The sequence below is a fragment of the Thamnophis elegans genome, chromosome 7 (assembly GCF_009769535.1).
Source record: "Thamnophis elegans isolate rThaEle1 chromosome 7, rThaEle1.pri, whole genome shotgun sequence".
In the NCBI taxonomy this organism is placed as follows: Eukaryota; Metazoa; Chordata; class Lepidosauria; order Squamata; family Colubridae; genus Thamnophis; species Thamnophis elegans.
This window is the reverse complement of record NC_045547.1, coordinates 82,192,723-82,211,706: the sequence shown is the minus strand read 5'-3', so window position 1 is coordinate 82,211,706 and position 18,984 is coordinate 82,192,723. Positions and strand designations below refer to the sequence as shown.

General features: G+C 41.5%; 1 protein-coding gene across 1 annotated transcript in view; it reads left to right on the top strand.

The window, feature by feature from the left end:
* Positions 1–12,205, top strand: part of CACNA2D1 (calcium voltage-gated channel auxiliary subunit alpha2delta 1) — a gene marked incomplete at its 5' end in the record, with an annotated part of 139,216 nt that extends 127,011 nt beyond the window's left edge. Inside the window, 1 exon segment of the mRNA XM_032221893.1 lies at positions 9,927–12,205. Within this exon segment, the coding sequence (XP_032077784.1) occupies positions 9,927–10,043 (117 nt within the window).
* Between the last annotated feature and the right edge of the window lie 6,779 nt (positions 12,206–18,984).

Genomic DNA, 18,984 nt, shown 5'->3' with positions numbered 1-18,984 from the left:
TTCCTCTCCTTTCCTTTGCTTCCCTTCCCTCTTCCTCCTTTCGTTTGCTTTCCTTCCCTCTTCCTCCTTTCCTTTCCCTTCTCTTCTTTTTCCTTCCCTTCCCTTTTTCTCCTTCCCTTTCCTTTTCCTGTCTTCCTTTCCCTTCTCTTCTTTTTCCTTCCCTTCCCTTTTTCTCCTTCCCTTTCCTTTTTCTATCTTCCTTTCCTTTTTCTATCTTCCTTCCCTTCCCTCTTCCTCCTTTCCTTTCCTCTTCCTTTTCCTTTCCTTTCCTTTTTCTATCTTTCTTTCCTTTCCATTCCCTTTTCCTTCCCTTTCCCTTCCCTTCCCTCTTCCCCCTTTCCTTTCCCTTCTCTTCTTTTTCCTTCCCTTCCCTTTTTCTCCTTTCCATTCCTTTTTCTATCTTCCTTTCCTTTTTCTATCTTCCTTTCCTTTTTCTATCTTCCTTTCCTCCCCTTCCCTCTTCCTCCTTACCTTCCCTCTTCCTTTTTTCCTTTCCTTTCTTTTTTCTACCTTTCTTTCCTTTCCATTCCCTTTTCCTTCCTTTCCCTTTCCTTCCCTTTTCTTCCTTTCCTTTCTTTCCTTTCCTTTTTCTATCTTCCTTTCCCTTCCTCTCCTCCATTCCCCATCAATTTTCTTTCCTTTCCCTTTCTTTCTCATTCCCTTCTCCTCCTTCCCTTCCCTTCCCTCCCCTTTCCACCTTTTCTTTCCTTTCCTCCCTTCCCTTATTTCACTTCCCTTCCTTTTCTTCCCTCTCTCCTTCTTCCTCCTTTCCTGAGAATATCTTTGGTTACTTCATATATTTTTTGGGAGGTCATCAATTCACTTGATTAAGTTATTTGTTCTTCCAATGAACAACCCCTTCTCCCTCCCTCTCTCTCTCTCTCTCTCCCTCCCTCCCTCCCTCCCTCTCTCTCTCTCTCTCTCTCTCTCTCTCTCTCTCTCTCTCTCTCAAGGTCTATTAGGATAAATACACTAGAATTTCTATTTTCATTTCACCGTTTTTGTAGATCTTTAATTTTGACATGGAAGGGATGAGCCACAATTCAAGCAAGGGACATAGGCTTTACACAATTATCATCCCTCATCCGGTTTTTAGTAATTTTCTGAAGAAGTAAAATCTCCTGGCCTAACTACGGACTTCTGGTTGTCAATTAAGAAAGCATTTGACAAGATAGAACTTCTGGGCTGGCTCCACTTCTCATTCCTGTTATGCATCCATATGTTGTACTCCCTGAATTTATGCAGACAATATGGGTATGTGAATCAGCCAAGATCTAATTTAAGGATTCGAGTCAATTTAATTAGAATTTGCATTTCGATTCAAAAAAAAAATGTGTTGAGTCAGTTTGAATTTGTGGTTTGAACATCACTCAAAAGGATGATTTAAACGGACTGTTCTTCAGTCAAAACTTTGCACAGCTCCAGTCGACATTGGGTGAGTTTGTAGATCTAATACTGTGGAATATAAAATCCCTCCCCCCTGTAAAACCGTAACAGCAACAAATCAGCAATCTAAAAGAACATAATCAGTCTGAAAACAACTTGGCTTGCTTAATATTCACCCAGAACCATAGCTGTTGGTTTTCAGAAACGCTGTCTGCTAATAATATACAAACATTGGAATCAACGGCCTTTCTTGAATAAAGTAAAACATAAGAGAACAAACACAATGGGACAGATGATTATGGGGAGGTGGTTTTCTCATATCACTTCTATGCAGGTAGATTCTCAAAGGGGAGAGTGTAAATTTGGCTTCCATGACTTGGAGGCCCAAAGGATTAAACCGTAAGGGTGGCTGGTGGGGTATCTTGATGGAAAACCTGAATTTTGAAACATTTACCACTAGTGGTGGGTTTCAAAAATTGTTTGAACCTACTCTGTGGGTGTGGCCTCCTTTGTGGGAGTGGCTTGCTGCCCATGTGACCGGATGGGAGTGGCTTGCCGCCCATGTGACCGGATATGAAGATGCCGACGACACTTGTCAGAACCACCTTAAATGACCTCGCACACAGCACCGGCATGCATAAGAATAGGATGTAAACTTGTTTTTTAAAAGGCATCTTTGGTTTGCGTTAAAACAACTTCAACACACACAATGTTCTGATTGCATCACAAACGCAGTAGTCATCCTTGCCTTTCACAGAGGCACTGAGTTTTATAAATATGAGCGTGATAGTGTAGAATAATCATATCCAAGGACCAGTGGTGGGTTTCAAACAAATTTGGAACCTCTTCTGTAGGTGTGGCCTGCTTTCCGGGTCCACTGGTGGAACCTCTTCTAACCGGTTCGGTAGATTTGACGAACCGGTTCTACCGAATAGGTGTGAACTGGTAGGAACCCACCTCTGTTTACCACCCTTCAAGGTTTTTTGGAAGCACAACATGAGTGTTTGTGCTTTTCAGAGGTATTTCAGAGATATTTCAGAGGTACACAAATGCACAGGATGATGGCCCGTACACAATCTTGATCCTTTTGCGATGCTGGTTGAACCATTTGGAATGTGAAAAGGGTTGTGTGTAGTTACAAAACGGGGAGCAGCCTGAGGAGCCCTTGGTGCTCTCTGAGCTTGGTTGTTATCTTAAAAGTGTCATTATCCAAACTAGGTAACTTTTATCAGTGTAGAACTGATGTTCCTTAGTTTGGGTCATGAAACATCTGCCAGAAAACCACCAAGCTCAGAGAGTCTCAACACTGAGCTTCCAATATTCTCCTTTACAGGGAGGAATTTGCCCGTTTATAACATCCCAGATGTGGTTGGTGCCACTGGTTGCAAACTCATCTTTTCCCAGAAGCTAAACTGGCGAACTTTCTTCCTCAGTTTGTCTCACCCAATAGGATGCTACTGTACATAATCCCTACAGATTATCTTCCCATTCCTCCTCCCAACCTTGGGGATTAGGCACAGGTCCAAGGAAAACATAAGCTGTGGCCCTTTTCCATGTTTATTTATTTTTTTGAGAGGCCCCAGTGATCCCACAAACATTCTTGGAAAATGCTGGTCTTTTGCTTGCTTTATGCCTGATTGCTGTGAATAGAATAGAATGGACTATGGACTGGACTAGAATAGAATAGAATATGGGAATGGAAAAGAGTAGAATAGAATAGAAAAGAAAATGGAATAGAATGGAATGGAATAGGATAGAATAGAAAATAGAATAGAAAATGGAATGGAATGGAATAGAATGGAATAGAATAGAAAAGAAAATGGAATAGAATGGAATGGAATAGAATAGAATAGAATAGGATAGGATAGAATAGAAAATAGAATAGAATATGAGAATAGAATAGAATAGAATAGAAAAGAAAATGGAATAGAATGGAATGGAATAGAATAGAATAGAAAATAGAATAGAATATGAGACTAGAATAGAAAATAGAATAGAATAGAAAATAGGATAGAATAGAAAATAGAATAGAATAGAAAATGGAATAGAATGGAATGGAATAGAATGGAATGGAATAGAATAGAAAATAGAATAGAAAATAGAATAGAATAGTATAGAAAATAGAATAGAATAGAATAGAAAATAGAATAGAATAGAATAGAATATGGAAATAGAATAGAATAGAAAATAGAATAGAATAGAAAATAGAAAAGAAAATAGAAAAGAAAAGAAAAGAACAGAAAAGAAAATGGAATGGAATACAATAGAAAATAGAATAGAAATTAGAATAGAATAGAATATGGAAATAGAATAGAATAGAAAATAGAATAGAAAATAAAATAAAATAGAAAAGAAAAGAAAATGGAATGGAATAGAATAGAAAATAGAATAGAAAATAGAATAGAAAATAGAATAGAAAATAGAATAGAAAATAGAATAGAAAATAGAATAGAAAATAGAATAGAAAATAGAATAGAAAATAGAATAAAATATGGGAATAAAATAGAATATGGGAATAGAATATGGGAATAGAATGGAATAGAAAATAGAATAGAATAGAAAATAGAATAGAAAATAGAATAGAATAGAATAGAAAATAGAATAAAATATGGGAATAAAATAGAATATGGGAATAGAATAGAATAGAATAGAATAGAATAGAATAGAATAGAATAGAATATGGGAATAGAATGGAATAGAAATAGAATAGAATAGAATAGAAATAGAATAGAATATGGGAATAAAATAGAATAGAATAGTCTGAAATCCCAAAGGTTTATTCTCAAATTAGTTTAAAATCCTCTGTAGGTTTCTTTCGAACTAAAGGATGCTTTAATTCAGTGGGTCTAAATCGAGAGGCAGCAGGAAAAGATTCCAGCTGTAATCCAGAACACTTTCTGTCCACATGGCCTCAAGCAACTACAATCACCGTCGACGTGAAAAGGATACAGCAATATTTCTAGTCCTAACTTGAGAACAAACTGAATGCCACAGGGCAGGGCAGGACAGGACAGAATAGCCATGGTTACTTTGAAAAGTCACTAAACAAACGATTGTAAGTCAAGGACTTACTTGTAATGAATTTTCATTTTCCAGCAGTTCTGGAGAATCATATCTTTGACTAAGGACATTAGTAGAAACGTTTGTCTTCATCTGGCTCTAAGAACTTCTAATAAAATATGGCGTGCAGCATGTCTATATTAAGGAAAAGCCATTTAATTATCTTCAGATATATCTTAGATATCTGATACTCATTTGTAATGACACCGTGTTCCTCTAAGCCATAAAATGAAGAATTAGGGATTTCTGGCATCAGTTTTATCTTCATGACCATAAATATGTTGACTTATATAGCTAGCTGGCTTCAGTTACTTTGCATGCATTCCAAGTAAGTATTCCGCAATCACGAGGAATGATCTTCTTTCTGAATTGCCAGCAAAATTGACCTGGTTTTGGGTTTTTTTTTTCCTGTCAATTTGAATGAAAACATGACCATTTCACCTCCCTTTATTATACTCCGTCAATAAATACTCTCTGTGCTTCACATCACATTGCGCTATGTGAAATTGTTGATGAAGAAAAGACAGAATCAGAGGTGATATTCAGCAAGTTCTGACCAGTTCTGGAGAACCGGGAGCAGGAATTTTGAGTAGTTCAGAGAACCGGTAAATACCACCTCTGGCTGGCCCCGCCCCGTCTATTCTCTGCTTCCCGAGTCCCAGCCCACCAAGCCACGCCCACAGAACCGGTGCCCCCCCCCAAAAATTAGATTTCACCACTGTGTGCAATCAACCCCCAAGAATAATTTAAACTCTTTGTTGAATCCATGCAGTGGTTGATAACCAGCAAGCGTGGCTTATCCTGTTTGCACAGAAATCTATTTAGCAATATTGTGGTTGAAGTAAGTTTCATGGCGAGTCAGGATACGTTTTTCTTAGCCCCCGTGTATATTTTTGCTTGCATTTTTTTAAAAAATATGAGTAACGGCTCATTGGGTATTCCAAAAAAGTACCTTATTTCCAAACTTCTTAGTGCTGACGGATTTTGCTCCTAGCTTTCTGAAAATTAATCTCTCTTTAGCTTCCTTTTCTCTGAATCATTTATGTTACATTTCAAGGCATGGTTCTACATGAGACATGAATGCCAATAAGGTGACTTTATGCACGCTATTTATTTTTTAAAATCAACAGGACATTTTTCCAATATAGACAAATAGCATGCAGTGGTTAGGCAATTGCTCCCTATGTGTGCGTTTGCTGGTGTGAGCAATTCCTTATTCCTTTTGCTTGACAAAACCCTTTTGCCTTTCTTTGCTATCATCAACACAACACATCTGCCTCTAATTTACGGTAAGGGTGTTCTTGAAAAGATCAAAACAGTTAAGATGGTAGCCACAATATTGTGATGTCAGCACCACCTCTTTACAATAGAATAGAATAAAATAGAATGGAATGAAATAGAATAGAATAGAATAAGGAATGGAATAGAATGGAATAGAATAGAATAGAATAAGGAATGGAATGGAATGGAATAGAATATGGAATGGAATAGAATAGAATATGGAATGGAATGGAAATATGGAATGGAATGGAATAGAATAGAATAGAATAGAATAAGGAACGGAGTGGAATAGAATAGAATAAGGAATGGAATGGAATAGAATAGAATATGAAATGGAATGGAAATATGGAATGGAAATATGGAATGGAAATATGGAATGGAAATATGGAATGGAAATATGGAATGGAAATATGGAATGGAATGGAATAGAATAGACTAGACTAGAATAAGGACTAGAATGGAATGGAATGGAATAGAATAGAATAGAATATGGAATAGAATGGAATAGAATAGAATAGAATAGAATATGGAATAGAATGGAATGGAATAGAATAGAATAGAATAGAATAGAATAGAATTCTTTATTGGCCAAGTGTGATTTTACACACAAGGAATTTGTCTTCGGTGCAGAAGCTCTTAGGGTCCATAAAAGACATCAGTGATAAATCATGATCTTAGTCATAACTAATACATTCATCATGAATCATACAACACAGGGATAAGTCATAAGGTACTAAATAAATAATCAACATAAATCACACTAGGAGACTAAACAATATAAATTGTAAAGATACAAGCAACAAAGTTATAGTCATGAGTAGAAAAGGAGGTAGGCAATAGGAAGGTTGAGAAAAATAATAGCAATATAGTCTTAGTAGATAATTTGACAGTGTTGTGGGGAGTCGTTGTTAGCAGAGTGATGGCATTCCTGTAAAAAAACTGTTCTTGTGTGTACTTGTTCTGGTGTGCAGTCCCCTATAGCATCATTTTGAGGGTAGGAGTTGAAACAATTGATGTCCAGGATGCGAGGGGTCTGTAGATATTTTCACAGCCCTCTTTTTGACTCGTGCAGTGCGCAGGTCCTCAATGGAAGGCAGGTTGGTAGCCATTGTCTTTTCTGCAGTTCTGATTCTCCTCTGAAGTCCCTGTCCGTCTTGTTGGGTTGCAGAGCCAAACCAGGCAGATGGGCATTGTGCATACACACTTCATGCATGTTGAAAGAAAATGGGGTTGCCATCACACAGATGCAGTTGCCATTTTGAATCGTGCCCAGAGTCCATAGTTAATGAAAAGTAACTTCCTTTCTTATTTTAGGGATGCAGTGGCTCAGTGATTAAGATGCTGAGCTTGTCGATTAGAAAGAGCAGAAGTTCGGCGGTTCGAATCCTTAGCACTGCATAATAGGCAAGAGCCGAGGTGGCGAAGTGGTTAGGGTGCAGTACTGCAGGCCACTTCAGCTGACTGTTATCTGCAGTTCAGCGGTTCTAATCTCACCGGCTCAAGGTTGACTCAGCCTTCCATCCTTCCGAGGTGGGTGAAATGAGGACCCAGACTGTGTGGGGGCGATATGCTGACTCTGTAAACCGCTTAGAGAGGGCTGAAAGCCCTATAAAGCGGTATATAAGTCTAACTGCTATTGCTATTGCTATAATGGAGTGAGCTCCCGTTACTTGTCCCAGCTTCTGCCAACCTAGCAGTTCAAAAGCATGTAAAATGCACTAGAAAAATAGGGACCACCTTTGGTGAGAAGGGAACAGTGTTCCGTGCGCCTTCGGCATTGAGTCATGCCGGCCACATGACCACGGAGATGTCTTCAGACAGCGCTGGCTCTTCGGCTTTGAAACAAGATGAGCACCGCCCCCTAGAGTCGGGAACGACTAGCACATACCTTCTTATTTTAGCTTACAAAATTGGACACCCTCTTTCCTTCTGCATTATTTAAGGCTGATAACCAAAATGAATAATAACCAAATCATTTTGGTCAATAATCAGAATTAGTCATTTCAGTTTAGGAGCCTGCTAAAATACTTTGTGACGGAGTTATTTTAAAATGTGACCGAGTTATTTCAAAACCACAGGGAAGAAAAAGACTTCCTGCTCACAACATACCATATCTGAGGTCACACTTTAACTTGTGATAATAACTTTTATATCGCATCTGAAAGAACTGTATTATTGTTTACCGTAAATAGAAGCAGGGACCTATTATTTGTGGTCCCACCCAGGGTTTTAGATTTCTGTGGCTGATATATAGGCATTTCATCCATTTTATGAGAAGGAAATAGAGGGTGCGCATATCAGAAAAACAGAATAACCATAGGACGTACAACTTAACTCCCAAATTTCCATAACCTCAAGTTCTTATTTTTCATAATTTCACAATCTCTTATTTTGCACTTGAGTGGAACTCTTAAGAAAATATATATATATATTTTCTACTACTCCTGGAAACACCAAACCTGAAGTAGTCAGCAGCAGCCTGAAGATGACGAATGTGACTTCGTCGAAACGTCGCCAAGACATCTCCAATTCTACGCAGGAGAAAACCCGAACAACTAGAGACCTACATATATGTATGTATGTATGTATGTATGTATGTATGTGTGTATATATATATATATATATATATATATATATATATATATATATATATATATATATATATATATATACACACACACACTATCAGCACAAATACTATACATACATACATACATACATACATACATACATACATACATACATGCATACATGCATGTATATACTGACCCCCCTAGTCCCACACCAACACACTCCGAGCCAAAAATAAATTACAACATTTAATTAACAGACAGACAGGTCCTTGGCAGCAATCCAGCACAGATAAGCCGTGGCAGCAATCCAGCCTGTCAAGCTCACAATAATGTTCTCCAACACTAGTTCCTGCGTTGACTTCTGCAAGAGGGGTGTGTGCACCTAATGACCAGCTGGGTAGGCGGGGCTCAGTGGTCATGTGATCATGTGGGTGCGGCCAAGTCAATGTCACTCAGGTCGATGGGCACTTTGCCTTAGCTGTTACAATGGTAATAAGGGTTAACCGGAGAGGCAGTTTCTGTAAGCAGGGCAATAAAGATGAGGCTAGAAACAACACCAAAATGTTTCCTTCCTGCCTTCCTTACAGGATTAGCCCTGTAAAGTGGGAAAAAACCAAAAGGAGATTTCTTCCAACAATCGGTTCTCTGAACTACTTAGAAAGTTACAAACCGGTTCTCCTGAATAGGTGCGAACCGGCTGAATCCCACCACTGGACTGCCCAGAAACCTGAGGCTCACATGGGCCCACTCGGCGAGACTAAATTGCACAAATGTGTTCCAGTGAGAAGATTATTGTGTAAAGAAGTTGTTGTGGCCTGCCAGCAGCCAACGGAACTGGCGGCAGATTCAGACAGTGAGGAGGTTGGGGAGGAACCTGGGCCAGTCCTGGAGTCTGGGGAAGGCTCGGATGAGGGCTCTGTGTCGGAGGCAGAGAGGGGGCCAGGGCTGTCCGACAGTTATCAGCTGCCTTCGGAGTCAGACATCAGTGAGGCAGAAGAACAGCTGGAGCCTGTTCCCGATGTGCGCATTCGCAGAGCTGCCAGGAGAAGGGAACAGCTAAGGAACAAGGGCCGACTCAGGAGTAAAGCCACAAGTAGACCAAGTCATGAAATCCTCTTACCTTCACTACCAGTTTGGAACTGGGAGCACACCGAACTGGGGCAAAGCGGCAGAATGCCACCTCTGAGGTAGACGGTGAATAATCCCTCCCATAGGGAATAAAGAGGAGCGAAAGGGGAGTTGAGTTTTCAGGAGACAATTAGGTCCCTTAATTCGTGTGAAGATTTGCTCCTGACTCTCAGAGACTCCTTGCCAAGTGTTTTCTTTTACAGCTGTTGCGTTTGGAAGATATCAGCCTGGCAACTCTCCAAGCCTGATAAGGTCTGTGGTTGTAAATTCACCCTTTGAAAGACTTTGCTGGATGTGAAGGAGAGGAATTAGCCTTAGCTTCATAAAAAAGGGGTTTTTTGTCGGGACAAGGAGACAAAGGATTTGTCGTGATTTTGTGAAGCCGAGGTCAGAACATAAGTCAACATCTGTCTAGTGATGTTTCAGCTAATTCTAATGAATCTCTCTCTCTCTCTCTCTCTTTCTCTCTCTTTCTCTCTCTCTCTCTTTTACCAACAGAATGATTCCACTGAGTGTGGAGGCGTCTCTGCATTAAGTCCATCAATCTTGTCTATGGTAGGAATCCAGTTGATCCTGCTCTGGATGTTATCTGGCACCAGGCCCTGCGAATTATGACCCTGAGAAACCCCAAACCTAACCTAAACCAACCGAGATCCTGCCAAAACGTTAGCCCGCCATTTTCATTCAAGGAAAAAGGCGCGCGGGGTGTGTGTGTGTCTCCCGTCTGCTCCGGCCTGCAGATTCAATGGCGACGCCAGTGACTCTAAAATCTTCTCGGGGGGCGGGCAAAGGCGCTCGAAGGCACCCACCGTGGCTGCATGTTGGTGTGTCCGATCCGTTAACACTTATGTGCGTGTGTGTGTGTGTGTGAATGCTTCATCATCTGGCCCGTTCAGAAGCAGAATTCTGTATGTGCTTTAACTGTGGATTTGCAGGGTTGGGGGCTGAGATCTTATTCTGTGTGTCTGCTTTTTGAAGACTCTGTGTTTAAAAAAAAGGGCTGCCCTTTTTGAGAGATCACCCCATTTCTGTTTTGTTTGTTCGGACTCGGTTTTGAGTGGGTTGCACTCCTTAAATGTGGCACGCCCGATTTGCAAAGGAAAGGGAGGGGAAAACCCCATCCATTTGCCATTTCCTTCGCCTTCTGGTTTAGAATCCCGATGATTTATATGCCTGCTTTCCATTTTCTTCGAATACAAACTCAAACTTCATTTCACACCGGTTCGCCGGTGTCAAATCAACCATAAACCAACGCCGTGATTTAAAAACACAGAGACTTCGTCACGACTTCTCCTCCTCCTCTTCCTCCTTCCATAAACCATTGCTCCCACTGCCAACTTCAAGCCCATCAATGCAACGGCGTTCGCACGGCTGAAAATGTTCCCCAACCTCAGGAATTTAAAATATTCTAAGGGGGAGGGGAGGAATCGAAATGATGGTTCGGAAGGTGGAAACCGGTTTGAAAATTTAAAAAAAGGACTTTTTAAAAAAAAATGGAGAAGAAGAAAGCGAAAGCGTTTTATTTAGGAAGCCGTGGTGGGCTCGATGTCAAAGATCTGGAGAACCTCAAGCGTGGAATCGGACGCCGCGAGACTTTTTCACCATGATGTAAAATGCCTTATAAACGGATCACTTTTGTTTTCTGAAAACGAATCCGCTTCCATAACTTCACGAACTGGATGCAAAGTTCTGAAAAAGGCGAGCTCGAAGCAACCGATGTCAAAAATGGAATGAGTTTTTTTTTACAAACTTCTCTCTTCACCCCCGTATCTGACCTTTGTTGCGCAAGCTGTTGATAATGTCTGTAATGGAACATCCTCGTTCTCAAAGCACTTGTCTTACCCGTTTCTACGTCCTCCAAAGTTTTCAAGACGCAACGTTTGTGAATACAAATGTGTTTGTGAATATATTGAACGTTGGTTTTCAAGGGTAATTTTTGCATGATGACGAAGCTGCTATTTTGTTCAAGGTTTGGTTTTATTCCCCCCCCCCACTTAGATTTTCTCCCCTCCTTTTATTTTTCACGGTAGAGTGTAGTTTATTGAACAGGTCTTTGGGTGATTTTTCTTTTCCTGCTGTGTGAGAAACCAAATATTGCGGTGTGATGCAATTGAATCTTAAGTAATATATTGTTAAACAGATATCTGAATCGACTGTGCAATGTAGAAGCTGGAAAAAACAGAAGAGGGTACATTTAATTATCTTCTCAAATGGGGGGGAAAATGGGTTTTCTAGATGAAAAACATTCACCTGAATTACTATTTACAGGTCCAGTCAATCAAATTGACAGCCATTTATTGCAGGGTTAAAAAAATAATAATAATAACTGCTTGCTCCCAGCAAAATTATTTCCAATTATTATGCAGCATCTTAACTTCTGCTTTATGTCACAAATAGCAAAATGGAAAAAAAAAAAAAAAAAGGAATGAAAAAAAATTGGAAAACCCAAAGCAAACCCTGTTTCCCCATAAATAAGACCTCCCTGGATAATAAGCCCAATTGCACTTTTGAGCCAATGCACTAATATTAACCCTCCCCTGAAAATACGCTCTCCCCGAAAATATTTAAACGCATTTCGCAGCTAGTCCCCGCCATTTCTTTGGAGGGAGGGGTTACATGCCCAATGTGCCCCCCATGCACCTGACCTTGCGGAGGCCGCTCCCCCAAACCCTAGCTACCGTGCCCTTCCTCTTAGTGACGGTCGCAAAAAGAATGGCAAGAGTGTGCCAGAAACAGAACTTCCAGCCCTCTCTAGATCAGCTGATTCCCAGGCCAAGATTAAGGGGCCTCCTGCAGCTCAAAAATAATAAGACCTCCCCCCAAAATAAGGCCAAGTGCTTATTTGGGGGAGGGCGGGGCAAAAGAAAAGAAGACCCTGTCTTATTTTCGGGGAAACACAACCCATTGACCCTTTGTTTTGAAGTAAAAATATGGATTTAGCGTGAACTCAAACATCAGTCCAGTCAGTAAATGAATTAGCTTGGAGTATATAACGTTGTAGACAGAGAAGAGAATATTTTAATCAAGGTCTTTTAGAAACTCACCAATGAATGTGTGGCTTGCTTGATGTCGCAGAATTCTTCTAAAAACTGCAATTCTTTGTATGAGAAGCCCCATAAAATATCATTGTACGGGAAAGTGACTTTCATCTGATGTGGAGCCCAAAGATTTGAGGAATTTCTGAGAATGCCTTCGTCATAAACAAATGGCGGGTTTTTATTTTTTATTTTTCCTTAGTCTGGTTCCATTTATTTTCTGATTTTTAGCTGAGCGCCCTTGTAAATTTTCTTCATTCCTTCATTCGCACTTTAGCCAGTGATGGGATATAAATAATTCAACAACCGGTTCCCTGCCCTAATGATTCGTTCCAACAACCTGTTCACCAAACTTCTCAGAAACTTAACAACCGGTTCTCCCAAAGTGGTGCGAACCGGCTGAATCCCACCACTGACTTTAGTGGATCTAGGACAATTCAGCGTGGCGATCTTGGCGTGGCCAACTTGCTGCGGAATATTACATTAATATCAAAGAAATGGTGGGACAGAATCATGAAAGGGAGGATGCAAAAGGAGGGACGACATGACATTGGAATGACAAAAATCAAAATCATTTCTTTAATTATTTTGAACACTTAAACTGAATTGTTGAATTGTCCAATGGTGAGTTGGCTGCGGGGAGTTGTCCCATCCCTGACTTCAGCTTGTTCTAACATTGTTATTAAAGTTAAAATTATGAGTTAAAATTAAAGTAATGGATTAAAGTTAAAGTTATGAGTTAAAGTTAAAGTTATGAGTTAAAGTTAAAGTTATGAGTTAAAGTTATGAGATAAAGTTAAGAGCCATGGTGGCGCAGTGTTTAGAGTGCAGTACTACAGGCTACTTCTGCTGACTGCCGGCTGCCTTCAATTTGGCAATTCGAATCTCACCAGGCTCAAGGTTGACTCAGCTTGCCATCCTTCCGAGGTGGGTAAAATGAGGACCCAAAATTTTGGGGGGCAAAAGGCTGACTCTGTAAACCGCTTAGAGAGGACTGAAAAAGCACCATGAAGCGGTATATACGTCTAAGTGCTATTTCTGTTAGATTCAAGAGATGATTAAAGAAGGAATGACGAAGCAAGGTTTCCTAATTTTTCTACTTTTTTAAAAAGGGAGTTTTTGCAGGCGTTCCCATCCCAAAGAAATACTCTTAGTAGAATGGAATGAATATTGCAAACGTGATTCTAGAGGACTCAGAATGGGCTGGAAGGAGTGTGAAGACGGACTTTCAGGCTGCTTCTGAATGTCCATCTAAACCGGATCATCTGGACAGTTCTTTTTGGACCTAAGCTGTCCCGAAGAGACAGTGAAAGGTAGGGGGAGATCCAATGGTCCCAGAGACACCCGCAAAGTCTCTGGTGACCCAGGAAAAACCCGCCTTAAATCTTTTGTGTGTCTAGTGGTTTCGTGGGTATTTGCAGACCAGGTGTGGTAGCTCTTCAGTTCACATCTGGCAGGAAGGTCTTTCGTACCCTAGTGCAGGGGTCCCCCAGTTTTTTGGTTCTGTGGGCCGCCATCGGCATTTTGGCAGGGGAGGGGGGGGGAATGGTTTGAAGCACACAACACTTTGGTGGCCCGGTTCTCAATAGGCCGCAGCCTGGTTATACTCCCCAGACTGGGATTTGGGGAACCTCTGTCTTAGTGGACATCATGCTTTGCCAAAATTAGTCAAGAGATGCACAATGTTTTGTTGCTTCTCTCCTCATTGTTTCCCCGCTTCTGTCCTCATTGGCAAGAATTCAGCTTTTTTTTTTTTCCATTAGGGAGTCAAATCTCGCTTGCTTCTGTTGAAGCGCAGGTTGCTTATTTATTTATATTTATTTACTTATTTATTGGGTTTATTTATTTGCGGTCTCACCCCATGAGACCACCATTTATTTCTCCGAGTTGATGCCGCTGCCCATCTCGCGTTTGAACGTTTCTCTGAGCGACGTGCATGGATGAAAAACGGACGCTTGTATCAGGAAGGGGAGGGCAATTACTTAAAATTCGGCCCTGCAGATCAAGTCACTTGCTTAATTTTTTTTTTTTGCTTGACAGTAGAGTTTGCCTTAATCGAAACAATTGGTCCTCATCCTTAATTTGCAGATTTTTTTTTTAAACAGAATCTTTCTCTCTCTGAGCAACATCGCCAACGAAACTTTCCACCGATTCATCTGTTTTTGGGTAGCTTGTAGCCTCTTCGAATGATTACTTTTTGTCAAAAAAATGTCTTTTCAGGTACTGCTACTAACTACTTCCTGTAAATAATGCTTAGAGTTACAATATCTACATCTATTATCATTATTTTTAAAGAAATGCCTTAATTAATTCCTAGCCTTTGCAACGGATAACTTCACAGCTGGTTCCCCCTCTTTCTCTCCCAATATGGAAAGAATATAACTTAGTTCTCCTTGTGGGAATTGGGACTTAAGAGTTCAAATGTCGGTTCGTAAATATGTCGGTGTAGCATATGCATTAACCAGGAATGGTGCGGTAGCCTGGAGGTGGCGCTCTCGCCTCACCATCAGGAGGCTGTGAGTTCGATCCTGGGTAGAGGCAGATATTTCTCTCTCTGGGCACAATGAGAATGTATCTGCTGAACAGAACTCCTCATTGGCGACAGGAAGGGCATCTGGCCAGTAATTCAGTTGCCCAGACTCCATCCCATATGGGGTCATTAAAAGGGGATGATATGCATTAACCAGGAAACAAGAAGCTTTTACTTAAAGTTGGTAGTACCCCCATGCTGATAGAAGCCACAGATATAGGCACAGCTGGAAGGTGCAGTGAGGTTCATGTAATCTAGGGGGAGTAGACTTAAAGAGTTTTCGTCATCTTTGCTACCACCTAGTGGCCACATGGAGTTCAGCTGTTAGAAAAAACATCAGGATTGCTCATCGTGTGAGCAGTTCCTGAGCTCAAACGCGTGGATTTTCGAGGGAACAAATTCTATAGGAGAACGGCAGGAAAGTCCTTGTCTGAGTAGCTCTGATGCACATTACTGCGCGCAGGAGCACAGAACATCATTCTGGCTCGTGTTGCAACCAGATAAAGGCATAGCAACAGGAGACAAGAAGCTTTTACTTAAGGAGGTAGGACATCCATGCTGAAGGAAACTTTACCCTAGCCCTTAGAAACCTGGGCTTGAAGCTTCTCTCTTGTGGACAGCCACCTGGTATATGTCCTATTTGGCAGGAGGGAGACGTAATTTGAACAACGCTGGCTTAAGAGAGGCCCCCAGGATAACGCCGGAATGAAGTTTTCGGTGTTTTTACAAATTCCCTTTTTCCACTTTGCCAGAAATCTGGTGGGAATTTTCATTTAGACTTGGCGTACGATGAACAACCCTACCTCATGCGTTAAGGATTCCCAGTGTTGGAAGCCTCCAAACTATTTAGACCCCTACCATTTATTTGGGGAGGGGGGTGGGTGGGTGTTGGGCAGAAGGAAGAAAAGAACGGGATTTAACTTTTTTTTTTTAAAAAAAGTTGACTTTTCCGTAGGAGTGAATTAACCTCTGCAGAATGCAGGTTTTGACCCTAAATTAGAAGTTAACTCAGTTTCCCATGGCTCTAGGCCTTTTTCTTGGCATATTTAGGAAGCATCTCCTTTTGGCCATTTATGACATCAGAGCTCTAATGTCAGAGACAGAAGATTTCTGGGGATTGAGAGGAAGATCTGTGGTTGGATATCCCGTTGCAAGGTTAGGGTCCTTTTTCAGAGTTTTTCCTCTCTGTGACCTCCAAAATTCTCTCCCAAACTTTGTAGGAATGCAGGATAACGGGGTGTTGGCGCTCATCCTTTAGAATTCTCCTTCTGTTTCACCCTCGTTTTCCGTATTTAAGATGGGGGTAAAAAGCAAAGTTCACCGTGTGTTTAATAGTTGACTGATTCTACCTGTTTTCAAAATAGTGTTACCTATTTAAATTGTGTTGGTTTTGAGGCTAGGCTTCATGCCTTGTGTTGTCGAAGGCCGGCAGTTTGGCGGTTCGAATCCCTAGCGCCACATAACGGAGTGAGCTCCCGTTACATGTCCCAGCTTCTGCCAACCTAGCAGTTCGAAAGCACGTAAAAAAAATGCAAGTAGAAAAATAGGAACCACCTTTGGTGGGAAGGGAACAGCGTTCCGTGCGCCTCCGGCATTGAGTCATGCCAGCCACATGACCACGGAGATGTCTTCGGACAGCGCTGGCTCTTCGGCTTTGAAACGGAGTTGAGCGCCACCTGCAAAAATTAATAACAATCCCCTTTTGGGTTTTGAGGTGAAGCACCCCCAACTTCGTTCAGTCTGGAAGCATTTGAAATTCAAGACAATCCCAAAATGATTGGGAAAGGTTTCATTTTGTTCTTGAAGCAACTGTCCCGTTCTGGAGATGGAGCGTTTCTAATCTGGGGTATCTAGAATTTTAAAAAGTATCCAGCTGAATGTTTGAAACATGTCCTTAGTTGTTTGGTTGTGAGAAGGTTAGCATACCATCAACCCCTTTAGCAAAGCGATAGTAGCACAGGTCATCGAAATAGTTGGCGAGATAAAGTGAATTACTGTATCTTACTCATTGGACATTTCCTTCCTTCCTTCCTTCCTTCCTTCCTTCCTTCCTTCCTTCCTTCCTTCCTTCCTTCTTTTCCTCCATCCTTCCCTCCTTCCTCCCTTCACCTTTGTTGGCCCTTCCTTTTTTTCCCTTTTCTTCTTTTCTCTTCCTCCCACTCTCTTTCCCTCCTTCCTCCCTTCCCATTTCCTGACCTTCCCTCCCTCCCTTCTTTCCTTCCTTCCTTCTTTTCTCTTTTATTTTCTTCTTTTCCTCCCTCCCTCTCTCCTACCCTCCTCCCTCCCTTCCCATTTGTTGACCCTTCCTTCCTGCCTTCCTTTTTTCTCTTTTATTTTCTTCTTTTCCTCCCTCCCTCCTTTTCTCCTTCCCTCCCTCCCTCCCTCCTTTTCTTATTCCTTTCCTTTCTCTTTCTTGAGTTTTACTAGACTTGGGTTTAACCATTCCTTCTCCTAGTGTGATTGGATTTACTGTTAAAAAGAATCCCACTGTAAGAAAACAACATATGTAAGAGAGTCACTCCTTGTTTTGCAACTTCTGGCTATTTCACGGGATGTAGAGAAGTCGATCCAACCGTTCCCATTTTTATAGTAAGCCAGGAATGCTTCTTATCTGAGAACTAAATCATCTTTGCTCTGGATAAGTGGGTGTTTGGGTGTTTTGTTTTTTTGAGAAAAAGGAAAACAGTTGGCCGATTCAATGTCTTGGAGCTTTCCTTTCCCCCTGTCCCGCTGCAACAACCAGCATTACTGCCAAACCACAAAGTGCGGTCCACATTTGTATCCCGTTTTTAACATGACATATATTTCCCTCCCCCCTCTCTAGTCTGATTGAGAAGGTTTTTAGGTCTTGTTTATCTTGAACAATTTTAGTAACGATCCCTTTTCACTGTTTTTGAGGCTTTCTTGCTGAAACTTGACGAGAAACAAAAAATCAGTATTGCTGTCCTTTGTAAGTTTTCCGACAGGCCTTGCTGCGCTCCGTATGCGCAGTGCCCCGTTTTAAGTGACCTTTGCAACCTAAGTGTTACTTGCTCTTTTGAAGTCTTCAGTATTCACGAAAAGGACGTCAAAGGGAGAGGGGGGGTGTCTTTTTTTCCCCTCGCCTCTGCGGCATCTTCAGCGTGGCGGGAACCGAATTTCCTCCACGTCCTTCTGAGTCGAGGCGGAACTTTTCCCAGGCTGAAAGGAGTTGAGTCCTCTGCCCAGTTGTTTCAGCACACAAACTGGTCCTGCCCTTAACATCCGGTTGGTCACCAGGGAAGTCTTCTAAAAAAAAAAAGACTTCATGGATTGGACGTAAGCACGTTTTTGTTGTCCCCCAGAATGGCAGCAAAATGGGGTCTTGAACCCTCTGTTGTGGGAGGCTTCCTCCACTCTAAATTCACACAATGGACATGGCAGGTTGGACAAGGCAATGGGTGAGATGTTCCTTCAAGATGCTGAGCTTGTATTCCTTGGTTCCATCAAAGGCGTCTCTCTCTCTCTCTCTGTGTCATGGTTGGCCTTTCCTCTGATTTATAACCTTTCTGGTGAATGTATTGACGTAATCCAAGTAAAGGGATTTGGATGTTGAAGTCCTGGGGTCAATTCCCAAAGGAAATTCTGAAGGGAAATCAGAATGAAGGAGGTGGGGGGGGGGAGGCCTCGGGAAGCCAAAGGATTGGTGTGACCTAGAAGCCAGGGTGATAACTGTATGTGCTCTGGTGTCATAGTGCAAAGGGTGGAGATTTCATAACTGACGTCGTTATCATCAACTCCTTGGTTGTGGGGAGAGGGGACACCCGTGAGCAAAAAAATAAACCATCACCTTGGGTCTGAACTGACATCATTTGTGTACTGGGAGTCCGTCCTCTGCATTTTTTGCAAAATGGAAGGAGAACTATACAAATGAAGATGTTGATGGTCTACAACAGTGTTTCTCAACCTTGGTAACTTGAAGATGTCCGGACCTCAACTCCCAGAATTCCCCAGCCATCAAATGCTGGCTGGG